General features: G+C 41.4%; 1 protein-coding gene across 3 annotated transcripts in view; it reads left to right on the forward strand.

Annotated features, from left to right (window-relative positions):
- Window positions 1-1,822: 1,822 nt before the first annotated feature.
- LOC121963010 (receptor tyrosine-protein kinase erbB-4) overlaps window positions 1,823-25,559 on the forward strand; it is a 312,568-nt gene continuing 288,831 nt past the window's right edge. For all 3 annotated transcript variants that reach the window (XM_088074549.1, XM_042513368.2, XM_088074550.1), the window contains exon 1: window positions 1,823-2,192. In XM_088074549.1, coding sequence (XP_087930675.1) covers window positions 2,129-2,192 — 64 coding nt within the window. In that variant the 5' untranslated portion in view covers window positions 1,823-2,128. The remainder of the gene's footprint in view (window positions 2,193-25,559) is intronic.

Below are 25,559 nucleotides of genomic sequence, written 5' to 3' on the forward strand. Positions count from 1 at the left end.
AAAAGTAGTGATGCCGTGTCTTTGTTATTATAATATTGATGGGGGGGGGGGGTGCTGTTTGTTGTGAAGTTGCAAATGTCTTTTTAACCAGTGGTACATCGACTCTCTTTTCTCAGTTTCCTATGGTCAAAAGTGATGATAATTATGCTTTAAGGTGAACATGTAGTCCTTTGGTTGAATTCCCAATGTTATGAGCACAATATTTGTGAAAAATACAAGCCCATATGTTATTTTATGTCTCTCAACTGCTTTAAGATTCATGCAAGCTGCAGACAGAAAGCCTCAAGTATCAAGTAATTCTCCAAAAACTCCCCTAGAGAGCAGCAGAGGACACTAAATGAACCCTTTCTTTGGCACTGTGGAGATTTGTGGAGGATCATTCTACTCCTTGCTGCTTAAACTGTGGAGTAATTTGGTAATAGAGCCAGCTTATGCCTGAGTTTTCACTTTAACATGGATCACAAATCAATATCTCTTTGTCCTCACTGGTTTCATACTTTCACATCAGATGAAGCCAGAGAGCGGAATAGGGTACACTGGCTTGTAAAATGAGCGGCCCTGAAAATAGTATACTACCAGAGCCCATTCCTTTCACTGCGGCCCCTCTAGACTAGCATCATCAAAGTTTATAGGCTGTGCCTTGTAGTGGCAGAGGCTGACCCTGCAGGAAACTTTCTGTAAGTCTACATCGAATATAGCAACACATATAAAGCACACTCTAGTAGCTGTGAAATAATCTGTCCCCTGAAAAAAAAACATTGTAATTCATGGTAATGTAAAACCATTATTGTTTATGGTGAGATCAGTGTAATTTACGATAAAATCATAATTTATGGTAAAATCATTGTAAATTATATAATCACTGTAACTAATGATAAAATTACTGTATTTTATGGTTTCATCACCATCATATATGGTAAAATCACTAATTTATAGTAAAATCACTGTAATTTATTGTAAAATCATTGTAATTTCTGATAAGATACCTTTCATTGATAGTCAAATCACTGCAATTTATGGTAAAATCAATATTATTTATGGCAAATCACTGTAGTTTATGGTAAAAACACTGCAGTTTATAGTAAAATCACAGTATTCTTTGGTAAAATCATTGCATTTTATGGTGAAAATACTGCTTTTTATGGAAAATTTCTAATTTAGGTAATAACTTTTATTTATGTTAAAGTCCCTGTTATTCGTGGCAAAATTTGTGTTATTTAATGTTAAATCACTAATTCATTGTTAAATGGCTGCCATCTATGATAAAATCATTACCTATGGTAAAATCATTGGTAAGGTCAAATTGCTGTAATTTATGGTCAGCTTGTTGTGATTAATAGTATTCAATTTAATTTATTGTAATTTCCATCTCAATAAAGAAAGGGGTGTTTCTATAAGTTATTAATACATTGCTCTGTGATGGTAAGCAATAGCAACTAATAAAATATGCCCGAAATCATGATAATTATGTGGTAATAAAAAAGAAGCCCGTTTCTGTAATTTTTCTAGCGACACAGAAGACCCACAGGTAACAATTTGGACTTGAAACCACCCAGCAGGAACCCCAAAAGACAGTCTGCTCCTGACAGGTGTAATGACAGCAGCAATGAAGCCAAATAGCCAATCAGGAGAGGTGATAAGTGAGGTGGGCGGATTTCCAAAAAAGAAACAGACAAGGCGCTCCAAATGTTTTGGCTTGCGGAGATAATAGGCTGAAAGAGGTGTCAATCACACCGAGGAGGCGTGTTCAGACCCCCCCAACCCCCCACCACCACCACCACAACACCATCCCAACACACACACACTCTCCACCCCCCCTCACCCCCCCCAGCCACCGGCTCTATGGCAGCGTGAGGAGTAAATGGCTCAGAGTATCCGCGCTGGAAAGCGACCTAAACACTGGTCTGGGAACTGATAAACAAACACAACAAACAACGCGGTGCGTAAAAGCTCTCCATTGCGCTGGTTTGTGGTGTGAGCGTGGACGCTGTGCCAGCCAAGAAGAAGCCAAGAAGACTCTTTTGGTTGTTTATTCTCCTTGTGTGTGCCGCGTCTGATAAACGAGGATATCTTTAATTGGACATGTGAGTTACGGGAGTTAACAAGACAAGCAGCCCCCTTTTCGAAGATGAAGTTCCCCGCTTGCGTCCTCGTCACTTTGCTGGTGATCCGATCGAGTACGGCACAATCAGGTGAGTGCTTGTTTGAGCACCTGGGTCTTTTTGTCAGGTTGGAAAAGCTTTGATCAAGAGAGTCCTCAAAAACACCTTTTTGTTTTGGCGTATGTTGTGAATTTTAAAGCTGATTTTTTAGGAGTTGTTGCTGGATGAGAATGAATGTATATCGCAGTTTAACACCTTTTGTTGTTCGCCTTACGTCACTGTCACAAACTTACACAACTTTCATGCTGATGCTGATTTGAATCGGCTCACACCTGCAGTAAAGTGGAATTCAGTAGCGTATCGGCTCTGCGTAAAAATCTCTCCAAACTCCCCTCCTTATTTTTCGCTTTCTCCCCTTTTATTTAGATTTTTACGCGCATCAGATCCCCCAAAAATGACACACTTCAAGCTTGAAATCCACTTTTCTTGTGGATAAATTTTCAAAATCTACCCCCACATATCAAAATCCACTCAAGAGAGCGAATCTGAGACCTAAAATCTGAATAAATGCGCCATCGTTTTCATTAAATTCCCTTAAGCGGACACTGATAGAGCGAGGACCGCGGCTATTTGCGCTGATTTATATGAATCGAGCCCGCTTGCACCAGTGGTACAGTTTTCCCTTACTGTCATTGAATAATTTAGATGGAGCAGATATACTGAGGGGCTGTATAGGCAGTGGGAAAAACATCGCGCTTTCATCATTAGGACCCCTGTGGTGTCAATCCCTCGGACCACTTTAATGGTCCTGCAATATCGGTTGTAGTGCGTCCATGACACTCAGTTTATACTGATGATGTTTATGTTTATTTCTCTGGCACCCCTGTAGAATATTTGCAGACAGTTCTTGCAAGCTGCAACATGTTCTTTTTGAATCATTTGCAACACGATTTATCCTGTTCGAGGCTTTGATGTTGAAATTGTGTTTTTTCAATCAGGTTTTGTTCCCAGACTCTCCGATCAATATTTGCTTTGGTATTCTGTTTGGTTTGGAGTTTGGTGCTTTGGAGTCATGTCAGACTGTGAGGTGTGCTAAATTCACAGTAATATGTTGTATTTTGGGCTGATAAGCACTTCATGATGCCAGAATCTGCCTTCTTAATTGGTATAATCAAGCTCTGGCAAAGATAGCTGGAGAGGAAGAAACACAAGCACACTCAGGAAGTGGGAACACGGGGGAGTTTGGGGATTGATATTTGGAAGGTGAATTTGGCCATCACCCCCCAACCTCTCACAGGCAAAAATGGGATTCCGGGATGCTTTTTTTTGTCCCGCCCTCCAAGGACAGGTTGAGTTTTGGCTGCTGGTTTGTAGTGCGGAGAGACAAACACACTCCCCCGCTGGCTGTGGTGTGGATCTTGGATGGGAGGCGCTGAATGCTGCCTATTAAACAGGAGTGGATGGATGCACTGGTTGGATGGGATGAATGGGGAAGAAAAGTGGCACCCTCGCTGGTTTTATTTATTCACTATGCATCCACTCCCATCCAAGATATTTGTGATGCAAATTCAGCCCGAGAATCTCAGCTATGCCTCTTGGGAAGTTCATTGTGTGTGGGTGTATACTGAGTGCACTATCTGTCCACTCTTCTTATTGTAAGAATTCATATCCAACTCCATCAATCGTGCTTAAAGTCATACCCAGTTGAAGTAAAGAGATGTTCACTTTAGTGGTGTTTAACATGGTGATTGAATCTGTCTGTGTGCTCCTGCTGCGAGACAAATGTCTGCAGCATTCCTGCCAGTCAGCTGGCCCGTAGAGCTGTGTGTGTGTGTGTGTGTGTGTGTGTGTGTGTGTGTGTGTGTGTTTGCATGATGTACAGTGGGAGCACATGTGTGCCTAAAATGGACACGTTCACACCACAAGGAACTTTGATTGATGACTTGTCAGACTGATTGTTGGCAGGATGAGAGGATCTGATTGCGTCTATGTCGGGGCAAGGCCTCCTGTAGATTCATATTAAAAGGACTAATTCAGAGCTCAGGATTGATCCCACTGATGCGTCCAAGAGGTGATCATTAATAGATGCGAGATCAATACAAGGCTGATCAAGTTTCCTCTCCATCTTGGACTTGCCGAGCAAGTTTTGCTCATGAAGCAACTTTTCTTGGCCAAATTTCTGTGATTGCTCACGTCTGAAAGAACTAAACTGACATCCATGACTTATTAGCTTTCAGTAGGATAGCAGAGTCCAAGGTGCACCCAACGATTGTAATCATTATTGATTAATCTGATAAATCACTACAGATCAGAACTTCTCATTCCACATGGGGGAAATTTGATTGGTCTGGTGCTCCAAACATAGAGGCACACCAGCAAACACAATAAGACCACAACACAATCAGAATCAAACACATTTGAGCAAACTGAGACAGAATATTCAGTTTAAAAAAATAGGCTTTTTTGTGTAGGAATCTCTTTTACTGGCTGTGGTTGGTGCTGCGACTCAATTTTGAGTGAAGAGGATGGGCATCGTAAAACTTATTTTAGTTTTTGAGGAAGAGTTTGGTGTTATTTCTTGGTCAGTGCTGTGGTTTTTGGCGCTGTCCTAATTTGTTGTTGCTGTTTTGGAGGGTTCTGTTTGTATGTTTGCTTGTAACCAAGCACTCAGATAAGATCATATGACAGAGCACCGATGTATAAAACATTTATTTTTCATACATATCATATAGACAGGAGGTGGAGCTGCCAAGCTGCTGACCACTGTTTAACACCTACAAATTATGGGTGTTTTTCGTGACCCGTGGCTGTTTTTCCAACAGGGAAAGTGACGAGAAAATTTGTTTTTCTAAACAGACATGACTGCATTTCTTGCCGGAACAGTGACACAAAAAGCAATTGTTTTTTGCGCTGCATTTCTGCTGCACTCTGGGTAGTGCAATGAAGAGTGGTTATTTTTTACCACAAGACATTACTGCTTTTTCTGGCATTTTAAGCCAAAACATTATCTTTTCCCAACTGTAACCAAGACGTATTTGTGGCTAGACCTAACCACACCAGGGCTGCAACTAAAGATTATTTCCATTGTTGATTAATATGTTCCTTATTTTATCAATAACTTGAATATTTATTTGGTCTATTAAGTGTCAGGAAATTCAACATGTCAATCACTGTTTTCCAAAGTCCAAGATCATTTCCACAAATGTCCATCAAAATGTCCACAACCCAAATGTATTGACATTTAAAACAAAACAAAAAAACAAAACACAGAAAATATTCACATTAAAGATGGTAGAACCAGAGAAATATTGTTATTTTTTTCTTAGAAATTACTCAAAAGATTAATTGATGATAAAATCAGTTTGCGATAAATTTCATGGTTGACAGCTCAATCAATTATTTAACTTATTGCTGCAGCTCTAAACTACAGTTTTATTTAAATGCAAAGAAAAATACAATTTCAACATATCTGCAGCATAAGAATGTTGAAATATTAGGTATCCATGGTTTGCAGAAATGTAAAATGCACATTTGTTCTTGTGATTGGGTTAAGTAAACCTGTCCATGTTGAAATAAGAACAAACAAACATAAGAACGAGCATTTTTGAGGTCAAGAAGAAACTTCAGTGCACCATCCATCTCCATTGCTGTGTTGAAGGACTGTCTTTGTGAAGAGTTCTTGTTGTTTGTGAGTCAGCTGATTGTGCTCTTTAGGGTCAGGGTACTGTCAAGGAACTCTACGTCAGAGGTGATGGTATTCTCCAGATCTGATTTCTCTTGGGAGGATTAATGATCAGCCTATAAAGACAGTTGCGCTTTTGCAAAAAAAAAGAAGAAAGAAAAAAATCACCTTTTGCACAGTTAAACAAGGCTCACACTAGTAGTCTCCCCATCTTATATTGAGCTATCTGTTTGCCTGCTCGCTGAAACAAATGGCTCAAACATTTTAATCGCCCCGGCTCTCGAGTGTGTATGACAAGTACTGCATGCGCACGTGTGTATGTGTGTGTTTGGGTGACATTTAAAGACGTGCTCTCCTGTGAAATGGCCGGGATAGGGGGGGGGGCCTGCTGAATGCCAGTATGAAATTACTGGGCCTCCGATAGCTGGCACACAGGGAGCCACGGAGCTGGCCGGGGCTTTGTAGAAGACTGGCGGAAATGAGAATTTATTACAAGCTAATTAAGCCTTTTTTTTTGATAGCATCAGTCTAGACCGCAAGGCCTTTATTTGACAGCATGAGAGATGAGGGGGGTGAAGGAATTCAATCTTTCTCTAAATTAGTCAACATTGCTATCATAACTTGATATCTGCCAGGCTTAACCCTCGCCAGGCTTCGGCTGGATGTGATCGCTTCTGACGAGCTGATGGAGATCTTTCTGTGTGTCTGTCTTGTGGTAAAAGAGACGGCGCAAGAACGGATAAAATATGGCTGTTTGCTCTAAAGAATAATAATTGCAGTTCAGTGGGGGTGACATTGAAGTGTGGGCTGTTATTTGCTTCCTCTGTCACAACTGGACAGCCTCAGCGGGCCGTAAGGGAAGCCTTACAAATGACTGTGTGACGCGTGGGGGTGATTGAACGCTTTTCCAAGGCCTGAGACAGCAGTACACTACTCGCCGTCTGAATCAGTGTTCAGATTATTATCTGAAGCCAAACAAAGATGACGCTGTTCACCGACCCTCTTTCTGTCTCCTACATTTTTCTATTCCCATGAATTCCGACGCAATCCGGGCGACGTCACGAGCCCTGTTTGCTGACATTCTGTTTGCCGTACAGAGGGGGCTTCTGTTCTTCCGAGTTTGCGGACCACACAAATATTTACATGCCGAATCACAACTGCACAGCATGGGAAGGAAAACATCCAAGGCTCGGGTGCAAAATAGCGGCTTTATTGGCCTCTGCGAGCATCCCAAAGCTTTCTTAGTCCGTCTCTGGCGCTGAGTTTGTGTGCTTGGCAGGACAGACTTTTGAACCCCCCCCCACCGCCCTTCCCGTGTCTTTGCTGCCTAATGATGAGCTGGGTTTGGCTTTAGTTGCGCTGATGCGTCCCGTGCCAACTCCTAGTGCGAGTTAGATTGGCTAGTCGGACGCTGGAAGCCTGGCACAGATGCCCCCTTTCAGGAGGACTGAGATCTCACTCCCACACAGAAGACACAGTACACTCGGCCATGCACATGGATTTACTGTAAACACCCCCAAATCTACATGCTCTCTTTTAACTTCTATTTGTGTGCTGATTTTGCTTTTTTTTCTCCCTCATACACACTCGTGCAAATTTTGGAGGAAGAGCAGCGGAAGCTTTAGTGGCTTTTAAAGTGTGCAGCAGCTTTATGCTTCCTCATTGTTTGCTTTGAGCACAAGACTTGAATCTACTTTTAGTGGTTTGTTCTCAACTCCCCCTCTCTCTGTTTCACACACACATACTGAGCAACACACACACACACACACACACACACTGAGCAACACACACAGCGTGAGCGAGGCATGGCCCAAGAAAAGAAAGGACAGGAAAGACAGAGGAATCTTTTTTTTCCCTCCTTCCTCTTCTGTTTCTTCTAGACCACTGGAGGGTTTGTTCGGCCCGCCACTTGTAATTCCACTCAGAGACAAATGCCTCCATCCTGCGTCTGAGGGGCTTCCTACACACCACACACACACACCCACACACACACCCACACACACATACAAAACACACTCACAGTGCCGGTCAGCTCGCACCACTTCTTTTTATTTGACTTCTATTTCATTAACTTTCTTTCTCACACATTTGTCATCCTTTTCCCGTCCCTCTTTCTATTTCCTTATCGCTCTCTCTCTCTCCCTCACACACACCTTGTCTCCCTCCTGTTCTCATCCATTAACATCTTCATTGTGCTTCTGTTTAATTTGCCTTCTCTGTTTCATCTTTCACTGCCTCTGCTTTTCTTCCTTCTTTTAACAGCTTTTTATTTCCTCGCCTCTCTCTCCTTCTCTTTCTCTCGTACACACACACACACAAACCACACACACTCCTCCCTCTGTCTTTCATTAGCTGTATATGTGTGTTTGTGTGTGTGTTTGTGTGTGTGTGTGTGTGTGAGAGAGAGAGAGAGAGAGAGGCTGTCACAGACACACAGGGAGAATGGAAAACAGCTCATTTTTTCCCCTTTAATTACGACACCTAATTTGTTTCATGGACAACATGCTGTCGGCGGCTCCTCCATACACCACTCAAATTGTCATTTACATGCTCATGTATGTGTTTCTAAATGTGTGTGTGTGCACTGCTAACCCGATGAGCTTTAAACTCTCTGGAAGGCAGTTTAATGTGCTGATTTTTTTAAAAGACTGGTTCATTGTTTGCGATAGTCACGTTTAGTTTGAAATGTCCATACACATGGGTCAATTTAGTGTTGTAGCTGATGTTAAAACAGAAATTGTTTTATTGTCTCCTTTGGTGAAAAATATGTATCCACAGACGTCTCTTTCACATTGTAAGTCTATGGGAAAAAGTCTTTTTGGGCCCAATGGCATCACATGACCGACCTGGATGTTGGAATTCCATGTTTGGCCACAATGTAAAATTTGCGTCAAAGCCCGTCGCTCTTCATTAGTTGTTTACCGCTATAATAATGCTCAGAATTTAGCATTTAGCTCCTTTAAAACCAAAACGCTTTGTAAATCTCTATTGAGTTCTTGCATTGCACATAGCCTCCTCATTTGATCTATTATTAATCTAAAATGATCAATTAGTGCAGCTTTAAGTTTTTTTTAGGCTGGTTTATGCTAAGATTAAGATTAGCATAAATTCTGGGTTCAGGAAAGGGTTACTGCTCTGTGTCAAGGCTTCATCCGCCTTGTAAGACACAAATGTATGCGTGCATATGCATCCATTTGTGTATCTGAGCTTGTGTACACAAGCTGGCTTTGAATCTACATTTGCAGTGCTGTGCTTAGGCATGAGGCCAACACAGGAAGTGGGACAGCGTTCAGCTTCCTTTTGATTGGCAGCACTTCTTTGGCGAAGCAGGATCAAGAGCCATCGACTCCGTCTTTCACAACCAGTCTTTTTTAGTTCCTTTGCCTTCTTTTACTTGCTTCCCTTCTGTTCTGGCTCTCAGTGTCGCACAATAGAGGACATTAGAATAACAATAGACATTTTTTCCCCTCTGTAACCTTGACAAAGTCTGACGTTTTAATGAAAGTCTGTGAAAGGAGAAATGATCAGTGAAATCTAATCCCTCATCTGTGCACGTGTCGATCCGGCAATTCAACCCCGACCTGCAGATTTGTGACTTTCACACTGTTGCATTGTCTCTCTCTCTCTCTCTCTCTCTCTCTCTCTCTCTTTCTCTCTTGTCGCGACACACACTCTACACACACCTTTGTACACACACACCCATTCGTTTGTATTGCAGTTGCAAGTTACGCAAGTTAAAAAACGAGCTATTTTGGATGTTTTTCTTTAGTTTACTCCCTCTGTGTGTGTGTGTGTGTGTGTGTGTGTGTGTGTGTGTGTGTGTAGTCGTGCCTGCCTGGTGGATTGTGTGTCAGCTAATCCCTGTTAAGATATTCACGGCAGCTAATCTGTTTAATTACACTACAAATTAAGGATATTTACTGTTCCAAGACTTTTATGCGACACCCGCCTTAATCAGGGCCTTAATCTGTCTGGCACTGTGTGAGTGTGTATCACTCTGTGCGCGCATTAGCGTGTGTATGTGTGTGTTTGTGTGTGTGTGTGTGTGTGTGTGTGATTGATACTCTGTATGCTCAGGCATGTGCGCCTTTGTGTCTATCAGGCTATTTCTGCCAGAGACTTGTCTGTATCTCTTTACTTTAATTCTTTTTTCTGAAAATTTGCCCACAATAAAATAAGGAAAGAAAACAAGAGAGAATTGTGTTTTTCCAGTTGTCGTCATGGCAGGGAAAGGCAACGGATTAAAATGTAATATCAGTGAGATGTTGCTACAGTATTTAAAGAACGCAAAGGCAGATCAGCAAGAGCATCATTGTCTCCTTGACTCAGACTCCTGTTCGACTAATTCTACCAGATTAAAACTGTGTTAGAACCATAGAAACATGCTGTGCTCCCTGTCGAGGCCAAAATAATGACAGCAGATTGTAGCCAAGCATGTGTTTCTGCACATACAGTACAGTATGTACTGTATGTGTATGTGCCTCTAAATTTAATACAATGCCCAAAGCGTCTCTACATTTGTCAGTCTCTGTTGTTGCAGCCTGACCAAATTTGGAGTGGCTTGTTCGTGAAAAGGCAATCATTTGCAACCACTTATCTTCTGATAAATTGTGGTTTTATTAAAAGCAAATGAAGTTAGCTGCATAAAATTGTGCCATCTTCAAGATCTAACTCATAAAATATACATGCAATAAGTTTGATTCGGAGTAAGAATGAGTTCAGGAATTTTTTAGGATCTGAGGACTAGATTAGTTTTTTACCCTGAGTGAAGTCTAGAAGGTAACTAGGTGGTATCAGAAAGCTCAATAAACCAAACTGTAGTAGGAGCTTTTTGAGAGTTATTTAGCATATCTTGACTGCCTGAGAAGACGAGATATGGTGAAAAAGCAAGGTCACATAGTTCGTTTATTGCATTTTAGAGTTAGTTTTTATTTTTTGTGCTGCTGCCATCTTGTTTTTTTGGAGCCAGAAGTAACCACATTTGGACGAGAGGTTGGAACTGTGGAGGAGTGAGGCATGAATCTGACCAAGTGCCCTAGGACGCTCTTTGCAGAGGGATTTAGGGGGCATTTGTTGGTAGAAATGAAATATATAATTTATAACTATATTTGAATTAGTTTATAATCACCAACAAGAATGATTGTGGTTTTGTTACCTTAAAATGAGCTGTGTATTTCTACATACAGTGTGATTCCCTGTCTATAGACTTCACCATGTTGCTTCTACAGTAGCCTATAACGGGTAAACCAAACACTAGCTCTAGATGGGGCCATTTGTGTTTTTGCATCGGCCACCTTCGTTCTCCTACATGCTTGGCATGCAGGAGAAGCGTCACTTCTGTCACCTCACCACTAGATGCTACTAAATTGTGCTCACTGGACCTTTAAGCCTTTAACATTTAAATGAGTGAATTACATAAAAATTCACCCCCATTTAGTTGTCTTATATTTTAAATTAGCCATAGAGACTAAAAACATTTTTTAGTACCATGCAGACTGTAAACGTGTATTTCTGCTGTAAAGTTGGGCATTGTAACACGTGGGTCAGTGAAGATTGACTCGCCTTTGGAGCCAGCCTCAAGTGGCCATTAGAGGATCTGTAGTTTTTGGCACTGCAGTGTTTCAGCATGGGAAGTTTCTACTTGATTGTAATTTGGCTCATAAAAATGCTTCTGGATCAGACTTCTGCAGTCATTGGTAAAACTGGCAAAATTCCTTCAGTATGACCAGAACTTTGCAAACATTGTCAGCATGTATGCAAGTTTCTGTGTTTACCTGTTAGCAATATGTACACACGTTAGTCCCTGCTACATGTTTGCATGTACAGTATTTGCACACGCTGTATGAGTTTGAGGTTGTGTGTGTGTCTGTGTGCTCAGATGGGGCACGTTGTCCTTTTTAAACTGCCCCTCCTGCGATGGTGACCTGTAATAAATGAGTGGGCGCGAGAAAGTGGCAGCCGTGACAGCTGACTGGGGAGGGAGGGAATACAGAGAGTGAGGGAGAGAGAAAAGGTGGAGGTATGTGTCGATGGGAGTGTGTGTTTGTGTGTGTCTGTTGGAGAGCGAGGGAAGACAAAGCGAGACAAAGCGGAGGTAAAAGAGATGGAAAGTCTCTAAGGAGAGATAAGGAGGGAGCATGAGAGGATGAGAGGAAGACAATGGGAAGGGATAGGAGGGTGATAGTGAACAATACCTCGACCAGAGGTGGAGACTCTTTCTGTGCTGCCACTTGTTCTTCTTATCCTAATTACCCCCATCTCCCCCCTTTTGTGCCTCTCTGAAGTCACCTTGCCGCCCAGCAGAAATATGGTCGCTCCTTCAGCTGGTTTTAAAGGTACATAAAACTCGTGGAGGAGAAAGCCTTGGCTTGCTGTAATAGTGTGTGTGTGTGTGTGTGTGTGTGTGTGTGTGTGTGTGTGTGTGTGTGTGTGTGTGTGTGTGTGTGTGTGTGTGTGTGTGTGTGTAAGGGTGAGTCACCTTCAGCGCCAAGAAAGATGAGAGCAAGCCAGGAAGAGTGCACTTCTAAGAATCTGTTTGTGCATTTCTATGGGTTTCTGCATCACTTCATTAATTTGTCTGCAGCAGAGAGGTGAAAACACATACTCACACACACACACACCTCACTCCCCTGCGTCGTACCTAAACCAGTTGCTCGGCGGCAAAATCGCCCCCGGCAAGGTGAAAGCGAGCTGATGGTGGGGTCATTTGCAAGATGGGAGATCCTGTGACAGAGACAGAGAGAGAAAGCAAGAGAGGTGGTCTAATTTCAGCCTGAGAAAGAAAGAGGTGACGTGTGTGTGTGGTTACAGTATGTGTGTGTGTGTGTGTGTCCGGCTGAGGTTAGGGTGGAGTGAGAGAGACAGTGTGTTGTCTCTGAGGAGCACAGCTATCACTGCCGCTGAACGCTCCAATTAATCAGCCCGGGCCACACAGGCACTCCACTCTGTGTGTGTGTGTGTGTGTGTGTGTGTGTGTGTGTGTGTGTGTGTGTGTGTGTGTGTGTGTGTGTGTGTGTGTGTGCGCCAAGATCTGTTGGTTGTGTGTTTTTCAAGTATCCATTGTGTGATTGTGAAGTGTGTTGAGATCTATATTTGCATCAGTGGGACGCATCTTCATCTCACACACACACACTGGCTTGTTTTGTCTTGTCTCCATGGATAATGCTAATGGGGTCACATGTGTTGGTTGTACCTGAAGACAGAGAACAAAGACTGTATGTGGGTGTGCATATGTTTGTTTATTCCCAACCATGTGTCCCTAAAATTAAAATGCATACAACTCATTTGCATTGGCAAGTATATTCTGATAGAGTATTGCCAACTGGGTTGGGCACATATCTCCAAACAGTCCACTGCCTGCTTCTACAGTGAGTGCAGAATTATTAGGCAAATGAGTATTTTGACCACATCATCCTCTTTATGCATGTTGTCTTACTCCAAGCTGTATAGGCTGGAAAGCCCACTACCAATTAAGCATATCAGGTGATGTGCATCTCTGTAATGAGAAGGGGTGTGGTCTAATGACATCAACACCCTATATCAGGTGTGCATAATTATTAGGCAACTTCCTTTCCTTTGGCAAAATGGGTCAGAAGAGGACTTGACAGGCTCAAAAAGTCAAAAATAGTGAGATATCTTGCAGAGGGATGCAGCACTCTTAAAATTGCCAAGCTTCTGAAGCGTGATCATCGAACAATCAAGCGTTTCATTCAAAATAGTCAACAGGATCGCAAGTAGCGCGTGGAAAACCAAGGCGCCAAAATAACTGCCCATGAACTGAGAAAAGTCAAGCGTGCAGCTGCCAAGATGCCACTTGCCACCAGTTTTGCCATATTTCAGAGCTGCAACATCACTGGAGTGCCCAAAAGCACAAGGTGTGCAATACTCAGAGACATGGCCAAGGTAAGAAAGGCTGAAAAATGACCACCACTGAACAAGACACACAAGCTGAAACGTCAAGACTGGGCCAAGAAATATCTCAAGACTGATTTTTCTAAGGTTTTATGGACTGATGAAATGAGAGTGAGTCTTGATGGGCCAGATGGATGGGCCCGTGGCTGGATCGGTAAAGGGCAGAGAGCTCCAGTCCGACTCAGACGCCAGCAAGGTGGAGGTGGGGTACTGGTATGGGCTGGTATCATCAAAGATAAGCTTGTGGGGCCTTTTTCGGTTGAGGATGGAGTCAAGCTCAACTCCCAGTCCTACTGCCAGTTTCTGGAAGACACCTTCTTCAAGCAGTGGTACAGGAAGAAGTCCGCATCCATGATTTTCATGCAGGACAATGCTCCATCACACACATCCAAGTACTCCACAGCGTGGCTGGCAAGAAAGGGTCTAAAAGAAGAAAAACTAATGACATGGCCTCCTTGTTCACCTGATCTGAACCCCATAGAGAACCTGTGGTCCCTCATCAAATGTGAGATTTACAAGGAGGGAAAACAGTACACCTCTCTGAACAGTGTCTGGGAGGCTGTGGTTGCTGCTGCACGCAATGTTGATCGTGAACAGATCAAAACACTGACAGAATCCATGGATGGCAGGCTTTTGAGTGTCCTTGCAAAGAAAGGTGGCTATATTGGTCACTGATTTGTTTTTGAATGTCAGAAATGTATATTTGTGAATGTTGAGCTGTTATATTGGTTTCCCTGGTGAAAATAAATAATTGAAATGGGTATATATTTGTTTTGTTGTTGTTGCCTAATAATTATGCACAGTAATAATCACCTGCACACACAGATATCCTCCTAAAATAGCTAAAACTAAAAAAGCCCCACTCCAACTTCCAAAAATATTCAGCTTTGATATTAATGAGTCTTTTGGGTTCATTAAGAACATGGTTGTTGTTCAATAATAAAATTAATCCTCAAAAATACAACTTGCCTAATAATTCTGCACTCCCTGTATACTCTCTCCTTTCCAGCAGTCAGAAAAATGTCTATCTTAAAAACAGAAAGATCATAAATTTGCCCAAGCGTTTGGTACTTAGTGCATATCGGGTTTTTTTTAAACACTTAATGCTACAGACACATTTCAGTCAGTTATTGGGTTCAGAAAAAAGTAAACATTATCGTCAGTTCTACCATACGTAGATGACATAGACGATATAAATGAGTTTTTAAAAAAAATATTTTTTTGCAATTGAGTCTTGATGCCTTAAGTGATGTCTGTGGTTAACACAAGATTAAGAGACTTTCATGTTTTGTTCTACAATAAAAAATAGGGCAGTAAATACTGATATGAATATTTAAATATACTGACTATTTAATTTTCTTTACATCGCCTAGCACTAGATTTTGTTAGAATTACATTTTTGTTAAGGTAATGTAACAATATTGGTCATTGTTAAAGAGACCAACATTGAACTTTAGACCTTTGGCTTAGGAAACAGGAAGCAAACGGCATTACTCTGTGCCAAATTTTGAGATGTTTGATCAACCCATCTGTCCTCCTCTGCAGACTTTAAAAGGAAATTGGTAGTATGTATATTTAAGAACATTTGTAGCTGTGAGGTTGTTAATTTAGGGCTGCAACTCATCAGATTAAATTAATTCATCTGTTTTTTTCAGCTCATCAGTTTCCCAGAGCACAACTTAAAGTCTGTAAATGGTTTTCATCTAAAAACCAAAATTATGCAATATAATATAACATAAAACAGAGAGGAAAGCTGAAAATACATTTTTGTAAACCTTGAATCGGTGTGTTTAGCATTTTTTCTTCATAAATGACAAAAACAAACATATTAACTGTTTCAGTAGGAAGATGTGGACCATAATTTAGTTTAACAGCCCAAACAAGAGATAAACTAACAAAAAATAGAGAGATAAAGGCAACTTTATCCAAATAATACCAAACTGCTATTTGAAATGTCTCTATCTCAGGTTCATTCCAAGTCCATTAAATTCCAGAGTGTCTGCATGTATTCACGTGCTTCTCCGCTGATAAGAGCTGTGAGAAAATCCTGAGAAGAGACGCAGTGAGAATGAAAGACAGACAGAGAGACATTTAGGAAGCCTGAGATAAAATACAGGGACAGATAGATTCGAAACACACGTGGTTTCACTGTCCGGCATTGCAGACGGCGCTTCATACCGTCACGCTGCTGCCCTCTGCGAGCCTGTGTTCCGCTTGAAAATGAAATTCTCAAAAGCCTTTCACTCCCTTGAAATCATGTTTCAACCGTGGGGCAGCGGGGCATACAAACAGGTTCACTCACAAAACTCATTGTTGTGGTATGTCATAGCTTTTTGTGCAGGATTATAGACTGCTTTTAGAGGTTTTTCCAGTCGAGGAAACACTAAATCCAATTAGGTAAAAAATAAGCTGCTCATCAGTCAGTATTTGTGAGATAGGTGTTATTTGATGTCTTTCTGGGGATTTCTGTGGATTTAAAGACGTCTTTAAGCCTGAAATTACCCAGATCTAGGATACATGTTGGAGAAATTCTGCATCATTTTTGTATGTACTGATCATTCTATAAGCGGAAAAGCAAAAGATAATAACGAGGGATGGATTAATAGAGGGGTCTACCCGACAGTAACAGGCCCCCTGGCCCTTACCTGCAAAATACCACTCGAATTAATGTGTATTGTAAGAGATGTACAGGAATTATAAAGGGACACAAGATGACCACAAAAGACACAAATTCACCTTGTAGACATGCAAATGGACCTTTAAAGAAACACAAAACAAAGACATGCAAAGGAACTTGAAAGAGACATAATATAACAACAAAGACACAAATATACCTTGCAGAGATACAAAATATCTACAAAAAGACAAAATGACGACAAAGACATGTAAAGAAACTTCAAAGAGAAACAACGACTACGAAGATGCACAATATTACCAAAACGAGATGTAAAGGAAATACAGAGACACAAAAACACAAAAAGATGCTGACAACTAAGAGACGCAAAACGACAAAAAGAGGGAAAAAACGAGCACAAAGTCTGTGTGACTTGCTTCTGAGTCTGTGGGGTCTTTTGCAGGTCGGTGCCCAGGGGCCCATTGTCTCTTAATCCATGTGCCATTATAACTTTAATGTAATTTCACTCATTTTAGACTTTTTACTGCCCATCAGGATTCCCAGAGCCCCAACACAGTCGAGCAATTTCTATCACAGCTACTTCACTCAAACTAAATGTCATGCTTGGACTGCGCCAGCACGCACAGTCAATGCAGAAACATTTTTTTTCTCTTTTCAAGTGAAGATGAGACAGTGAGAAAGACTTGTTATAGCGCAAGGCCGAGAACACACACCTTGAGACACACACCGTCAGGCTAAGCAGCACCAAAATTAAACTGACATGAAACAGAGGTAAGGGGAGAGATATCCAGTTTGTCCTACATGGGAAAATATTAGAAACACAGGCAGTCATATTTCATTTCCCACCATACAGAGAGTTTTCATTTCCTTTTCCGGACGCGATATCTACCTCGGGGCATGTGACATGATGGGTACAGTAAGCATGCACACACTGACAAAGACATAGAGACACAGAAACGAGCAGAGAGATAAGAGACAAAGAGATCCCGGCAACAAGAAAGCAAACGTGATGTGCCAGAGTGAAAAGGCAAGCAAGCAGAAGAAGTAAAAAAAAAGTCAGAGGTGAGAGGAAGGGAAACAGTTGCAGCCCTGTGGGCTACTCAGACAGAATGAGGAGGAAGTGTGGCTATTTGCCTTTTCTTCTTCTCCCACCATCTGCCCCTCCGATTCTCTCATTTACTTAATTAGAGCGCTGCGTCTCAAGGCTGCTGCTCCCAAATGGCATCAGCTGTGCGTGTGTGTGTGACCGCTGCTTATTAGCATGCGTGCGCATACCTCAGGCGTGCATGTGCCTCTGCAGGTGTGTGCGCGCCCCAGGCAGGTGTGTGTTTGAAGGGCTAACCGAAGGCAGGGATCGTTCAGAGCGGCAGGAGCAGGTGACTGTAGCACCCTCTTCCACAAACAAAATCTGGTGGAGAGAAATGAGAAATGACCTGTATTTGGCTCAGATGCACGCTATTACAGCTTTCCCCAAACTCTTTTCGTACAGTTGACTGCTGTAATAGACTTTAAGCTCCTCTAAGCTTTTTATTAATTATCCTGAGCTGCTCTAATCTCCACTGATTTAAAGTAATAGTTGGATTTTTTTCTTCTTGAACATGCGTATATTGACTCTTTGCCATCCTACACTGTTACATTTTAAAACAGAAATGAAAAAGTAAGACAAATAACATGCCCGCGGTCTCTTCTGTCTGTATCTTAGAGATTGCAGACACTTCTGCAAATATCTGTTTTGCCTCTTATTCACTGACAAAGTCAAGACTGCAGGGAAATCACAGCTCTAACTGACACCGTAAATGCAAAGTTCGACTTTTTAAAACTTTGATCTTAAAGTTCGCCCTGCACAGTCAGCCAGTATAAACACAGCAAAAGTTGACATTAAATTTACATTTTGTACAGTGCTGAACTACCAGACTACACATTGTTTCATCATTTTTATAGACTGTTTACGCAATATGATTCCCCTTCATGTTCTTCCAACATCACATCCTGCTGTGGTTCTTCTCTGCTCCAAAATGATGGATTGAACTCTAATTAACCCGGGATATTTGTTATGTGATCCGATTTGGCCGACCTGCTGCATGTCCAAACGAGATGGGTCTTGGGTGTCACCGAACTTGGCCCCACTCGGTTCTCAGGTCTATTTTATGGACCCTGCAAACACGGTAATTGAAGTAGGGATATCCTTAGACATTGGATACAATGGTGTCCGTGTAACTTTTTTTATAGGGGTGGCAAGATGGGGCCACTGAAAATGTCAGGGTGGCATACCAAAGCCAAAACTATGATAGAATTTCAGGAATTCGATTCTATAGCTAGTAGAAAACTATTATTTTAATTCCTTTAACCTTTATTTAACCAAATACAGTCCACTGAGATTCAAAATTTTCTTTTCAAGGGAGTTCTGGCCAAGACAGCAGCATGATTAAATTCATATAAAGGAACAGACTAAAAACACAACAGCAAAAGAAAAAATTAAATTAGGAGCATTCAGTCACCAGTCAAGTGCATTCACTGTGTCTTAAAAGAGAGTGATTGGGACCAAGTATCAGAATGGCCCCCTTTGGCCACCCCTCAGCTGCACCACTGAGTAGATGCTGATACTCTGAGATCTACAGTGCCAGTGATTGGAAAAGCCTCAAAAACATTTATACCAACTCTTCTTTTATTCATTTCAACCTGAGCCAGCGCATTCCCATCTGCAGTCCCATCAGCCAAGGTGACCCACCACACCTGCCTTTAAATCAACACTTAAACGAACAAAAATCTACACGGTTAAACTAATATGGAATGACAATGAAAATAAACCCGCATTGCAGCTTTTATAGACTTTTCTTTTTTTTTTTTAATGCAGCTGTGGTTAGGGAAGACCATCCATCATATCTGCGATAGAGGACACTGACTGGCTGATATCTGATATTTAATAAAAGGCCAATGTCTGCGAGATAAAATGGCAAACCAATAAGTCTCACCCTACATGCTATGACTGTTAGGGCTTTTATATAACTGCGTCTTTCCAGAGTGGTGGAGAAATAAGGTTGCATGTGATATCAATAATAAATAGTTGCAGGTTTAGTCTTGTAAATGAGCACACCGTGTATCACATCGTGTGGCTAAAATAGCTGATTGTGTGCTGATTGGTGGGTCACAGTTGGGTTCCCGTTCTTGAACCAACAATGAGTAGATTTGCATCGGGAGTGGTGTATGCTGCATTTAAGTGATTTCTCAAGTGTGATAGGGAAAACGGGCATAATCAATTGTTGTCTTGAGAGTTGCTGCCACTTTTGAGATTGTAATCATGCTCCAGCACTTGTTTAGAGGAGTGATGGAAGTGCGTACACACACACGGTTCAGTCCTGGGATGGACGGATGTAAGCTGTCACTCTTCCTCTCCTCCCTCCTGAATCCTGAGATCAACTCTGGCGTCTCATTTTCCTCTGCCTGGAAGTTTTGACTGGCATGAGAGACAGGAGGAGGAGGGGAGGGAGAGTCAGCAGTGCCGAAAGCTGACATGGCATTCTAAGTTTGTAACTGTGCTGTGTTGCTGTTTCGCAGCGCGGCGCTTCCAGGCTGAGCGCTCTTTGTTGTGTGACATCAAACATATAAGAAACCACATTCACGCTCCCTTCATTCCCCTCGCGAACAAGTTCAGCAGCTCCTTTAACCGTATACATGCCACAGGAGACCAGATAAAAACATTCAAGGCTCAAAAGAAAAAGAGTCTTCTAGGGAAACATTATGAGGGTGTTAAATATCTGCCACACATCCGAACTGTTTAACATTTGAACTTAATGAAGGCCCTTTATCACCCCTGAGAGCCGCCTGGCTTTGTTTTCTTGCACACTTTCCTGCTGATTTATATTCCTGCAAAAAGAAGCCTCAATGCGCACAACAAGCTCACGTCAGAGATCTATCTGGAGCATTGCGCTATCGCCGTGCTGAAAGTAAATCCTGCAAAGAGGGAGGGAGAGAGGGAAGCGCTAACGAAGCTTTGTAAGGAGAGATGGTGATGCAAGGACCCAGTATTATCAGTGGGAGGGCTGCGGTAATCGGCTATCTTGGGGAGGGAGGCGGCAGGGGGTCCCTAGTTATCAAGACAGCTTTGGAGACTCGCAGAGAATGTGCAACAATGGAGAAGAAAGCAGGAACACTGTGTGTGTGTGTGTGTGTGGGGAAACAGTTAAAGTGAGATAACCTCCATTTTTAACTTCATTTCTTTCTTGTTTAAAAGTGATTACCGCTTTGGGAGAAGAAATAAAGTAATTAATTACTTTTGACATACAGTGCTCACAGTGACTATGGTTATTTTTGTAGATGAAATCAAAGTACATTTTTCAGTAATAAAAGTTGTTTTTTTTCTTCACTAAAGCGGAGGCAGAGTTTGACGAGTTTTCACTGGAGTGTAGAAACTTAATGCACTTAGTTTTCCTCAGAGTGTCTGGCGGTGCCTCAGCTCAGTGTCGCAAATGTAGAAATAAAAGTGGCTCTTGTTCAAATTGTGTTTTATAAATGGCTGATTTATTAAAGGGGTTGTGTGTTTATTTAACAATGTGAAAGAAGCATAAAATAACTTCACGAAGGGGATACTCTACTAAAAGTTAAAAAAAAGTTTAAAAAAAAAACTGAACCGTAAGCCAAACATATGGAACAGTGGATTTTTTGGCATTTAGCCGGATAGATGTTTGCAGGAACTCATTTCCCATTAATCATATAATTGAGTCATTATTTTGTCTCTAAAGCTCAGTTCAGACTAAAGATTCATGACGGCTGATGGTGTTGCCTGTGATTCAGCTTGTCAAGTCACCAGTGACTGGTTTCAGATTGTGAAGCATACACTCTGAGAGACAATGGGCCCCTGGGCACAGATATGCAAAGGGCCCTAGCACCTGAAAAAAGCCAGAAACACAGACTTTGTGGTGGTTTTACCTCTTTTTTTTGTTTTGTGTTGTTGTGTAGTTGTAGTCATCCACTTTTTTGTGGTTTTGTTTCTCTCTGTAGTCAGTTTGTGTCTCTTTGAGGTCATTTACCCTAATTTATTTAATCACTTTGTGGTTCTCTGTAAGATTATCTTTTGGCCCATCCACCTCTCCAACACAGAAACGTATTCTTTGTAGTGGTTTGTCTCATTTTTTTGTTGTTTGGTGTAATAGTTGTAGTCATTACCCAGCTAGCAAGTTTTGGTTTTAAAAACGCTGTGAGAATGGTACAATTCAATGTTTTGGTAATGTTTTCAGCAGCAAAATTTCTTTTAGTTCCCAGAATGTTCTTCTTAAAGTTCGGGTAACATTCTCTATAAACATCTATTTTTTTTCCCTTGTCAACATATCACATAACAGGGATGTTTAATAAAAATGTTGTGTGATCTGAGGCCTTGGTATTATCCTGAAATTGTTGTCTGAATGTTGCTTTGAAAATGTTCTTCCTTTGTTCCTATGAAACATTGTGGGAACATTTTAATGTAAGAAAATGCATTGATCTGTCTCCTCTCAACATCACCAAAACATCTGCAGAATGCTGCAGTTAAAATGTTACATCGTAGTTAGCATTTAACCTGACAGGAACATTATTTGAAATGATCCTTAAAAGGGTCTTTGAAGTTTAGATTTTTGTTTTCTTTAAAACATTGTTACAACTTGTAGGTAATGTTAGCCAATATTGTGGAAACATTCCCTGCTTGCTGGGTATCTTTTTTTTTGTGGTTTTGTCCTTCTGTATTCTTTTTGTGTCTCGTTGAGGTGATTTTGTTACTTTTTTGGTTGTTTTTTAACCTCTTTGTAGGTCTATCTAAAGATTAACTTTTGGGCATGTTTGCCTTTAATGATAGGGCAGCAGTCAATAGAGGAGGGAGAGAGGACGACATGCAGCAAAGGGTTGCAGGTTGGACTCTAACCGAAGCCACTGTGTGGGATGCACACATGAGCTAGAGGTTACCCCCTTTGTGTGGATGTTTTGACACTTTTTTGGTTGTTTTTTATCTCATCCTTGTTTGTATACATGTTAATGTTAGTGACATTTTACAAATGTAGGCCACAGGGCCCGTTCAGTAATCCATCCATGAAGGCATATTTCAACAGCCAGTCATCTTGTAGTAAAGTCAGTTGGCCAAGTCAGTTAAAAACTGTTTGCGTGTTTGCTCATTGTAGCATTTTCTGCCAACAGCCCTCTGTCCCCACTGAGCCCCAGGTCGTTTCTCTTCTGTTTCTCACATCCCTGCAGCTGTTGACACGTATGCCAACGTCCTCATGGTGTGCCGGTGTTAGATGGTTGGTTGCTGCTGCTATTGAAGGTTGAAAAAAAAATGGAACAAAAGTATAGAGAGGAGTCATTGCTTTAGAGAAATCTGGTCACGTGTGTGTAAACTGGGATGTTGCAGAACGTCTAAGACTGGTGCATTGCAAGTATTTGCAAATTTCAAACTGTCTCATTGCAAATCTTTGGTCTTAACTTAATGTAAAACATACATTTGCAGTATGATCCATTTCTTCATTGGAATTTATTGTAAATGCTGTGAATCCATGTAACTACAGATATTCAGTGTGGTATTCCTTTAAAAAGGGGTGCCTGTGATCCTAAAGAACCTTCTTATTAGTTTGAAAGAAAGCAAAATCCTTTTATTGGATGATCTTGTTTACTAATGCAGCACCCTGCCCTTTATGTAAATGATTAGCTCATGTTTATACACGAGACATTTGTAGGCTGTTTGCGCATATATATCATAGAAACATAATTTACTACATGGAGGCGCAAATTAAAACTAATCATCACATTAACAGCGAGGATATAAACTGCATTCAGTAACAGACCACGGCTGCATTCATATCAACACAGAGTCACGAACGCCTCTCGTTCAGTTGCTTCCACTCTCAGAGGCGATGAGAGTACAACACCGATATAAAACTATACAGGCGCATAAAACACTTACAGCTCATTTGCCTGTGTGTGCCTGTATAATGAGCATCTGTGCCTTTTTTTATGTAACGTTATTACCTTTAACAGCGCACCTGTCGGTTCTGCGCCTCAGATAAAGAACGGAGATCCGCTTTTTTTGGAAGCCCTTTTAAATGCCAGCCGGCAATTGGTTTGGTGGGTAGTTAGCAAAAAGAGAACTGACACACACACCCACGCATACACTCACACACACACACACACACTCACACACTTGCATTGCAGAAAACATTCTGTTGGGAAAATAGTGCTGCTAATTAGTGGAATTAGCTACAGATCAAAAGGTTCAATTAAAAAGTGGTGTTGTAGCGTGGAGGCAGCGGGCCTCATTTGCATCACAACACATGTTTGGCGAGGACGATGCAGTGTGACGGATGGATGGACAGAGGGACGCTACAATATGGTATGCACCTCGCAGCAGTGCAGTGAGTGGCTGAAACAGACAACAGTACATATACTACATTCTAAGAAACAAGGGTTCAAATGGGTTCTTCCTGAAGGGCTGAGGTTCTACCCAGAACCATTTGCTCCTGAAGAATCTGCATGGGTAGACACTACTCGGTTTTGAGCAAATTCATTTGGATAAACTGGCCCTTTAAATTTGCTCTAAAATTTCAAAATTGGATGCATACATAAGCGTGCAAAGGAACACTTTCATGTATGCAAACACACTTGATTGCACACACAAGTACCAGGAGATGAGAAATGACATTAATTTACCAGGAGATGAGAAATTACATTAATTTACTCAAAGACTCCCAAATGGACGCACACAAATGAAGCACGGGCATTAATTTGGTCCGGAACAAACACGCATACACACACACACCAGCTAATCACAAGCATGTCATTCATTTGCACACCGACACGCACACACACCCTTGACTTACCATGTGGTTGTCCGCACAGTGCGTGTGTTGTTGGCCTTTTGAGTTCCAGGCTTAATTAAGAGTATAATTAAGTGTGTGCTGTTATGGCTTTGCTCAGTGGGGTATGTGGTTGTGTGTGTGTGTGTCTGTGTGAATTTGTGCAATTTGCATGTGTGGACATCCCCGGAGCTGCTAAACGTGCTCTCTGCCACAGCTTGGACCAACACAGCCAATTCACAGCACTGCTAATTTACCATTTAAATACCACATGTTTGACTCCTAATTAAATACAACGCCGGCACCAGCAGCAAACACGTTTTTTTTTTCCTCTCGATGTTTATTTCAGTGAAAAGAATTGCACACTCTAAATGTCATGCCATGTAAAATGTGATTTCCTGCTTTGTTTTCTGCATGATGGTTCCATTTATGGTTATTGTGCATTTTTTACCCTTTAGCTTACCTAGTAGAGCAAGCCCCCCATGTACGAAGCAGTGGCTGTAGGTTTAAGTCCAGCCCATGGCCCAATGCTGCATGTCATCCCCTGTCTCTCCCACCTTCACCTGATAGCTTTCCTATCAAATAAAGGCTAAACAAAGCCCCAAAATTAATCTTAAAATGGCATCCTGCAAAACTAAGAAGTACACTTTGCTGTACACTATTTCATACGCTATGTACAGTATGCACACTACGCACACTACACAATACAGTATGCACACACGTCTGAACACAATGCTGCACACTATGTGCACACTATGTGCACTACACCATACATTATGCACACTACACTACACATTAAAAACACTGACATATGTACACTATGCACACTCTATACTACGTTGGACACTACACCATATCATGCCGTACACTGCATACACTGCACACAGTGCATTACTCTCTGTACATCACACTCTATGCTGTACAGTATACTACATACATAAAGCGTACACTATGCATACTACACCTTAAACTCTCTACACTCTGTTCTACACTACTCCACACACTACAACATAAACTATGCAACACTGTACACATTGCGCACCATGCTGTACACAACGCCCTACTGACAAGCACTATCCAAAGTGCAAAAAGAAACAAAAAAAAAAAGCACCTGATACCAAAAGCGTGCAGAGTTGAGCAGAACCATGCAGTGGAAATGAGCTAAAAGTCTTCATTGGTGATCATTTCACCTTTAAAGCAGAAATAATTGTTTTCTTTTTAAGCTACTGGAGGGCAGTGGAATAAGAACCAGAAAATTAAAAAATTTAAAACCATGACAGAAGAAAATACCCCAAAAATTACAAGAAATTAGTAAAAAGTACAAGAAAATGATCGTAAAACTAATTTTAAAAAATCAAGAAAAGACTTGGGAAATGTGCTTAAACACATTTTTTGTCACATACTTTTAAATATGGAAT

The sequence above is a fragment of the Plectropomus leopardus genome, chromosome 24 (assembly GCF_026936395.1).
Source record: "Plectropomus leopardus strain MGB_pleo_1.0 chromosome 24, ASM2693639v1, whole genome shotgun sequence".
Classification (NCBI taxonomy): domain Eukaryota; kingdom Metazoa; phylum Chordata; class Actinopteri; order Perciformes; family Serranidae; genus Plectropomus; species Plectropomus leopardus.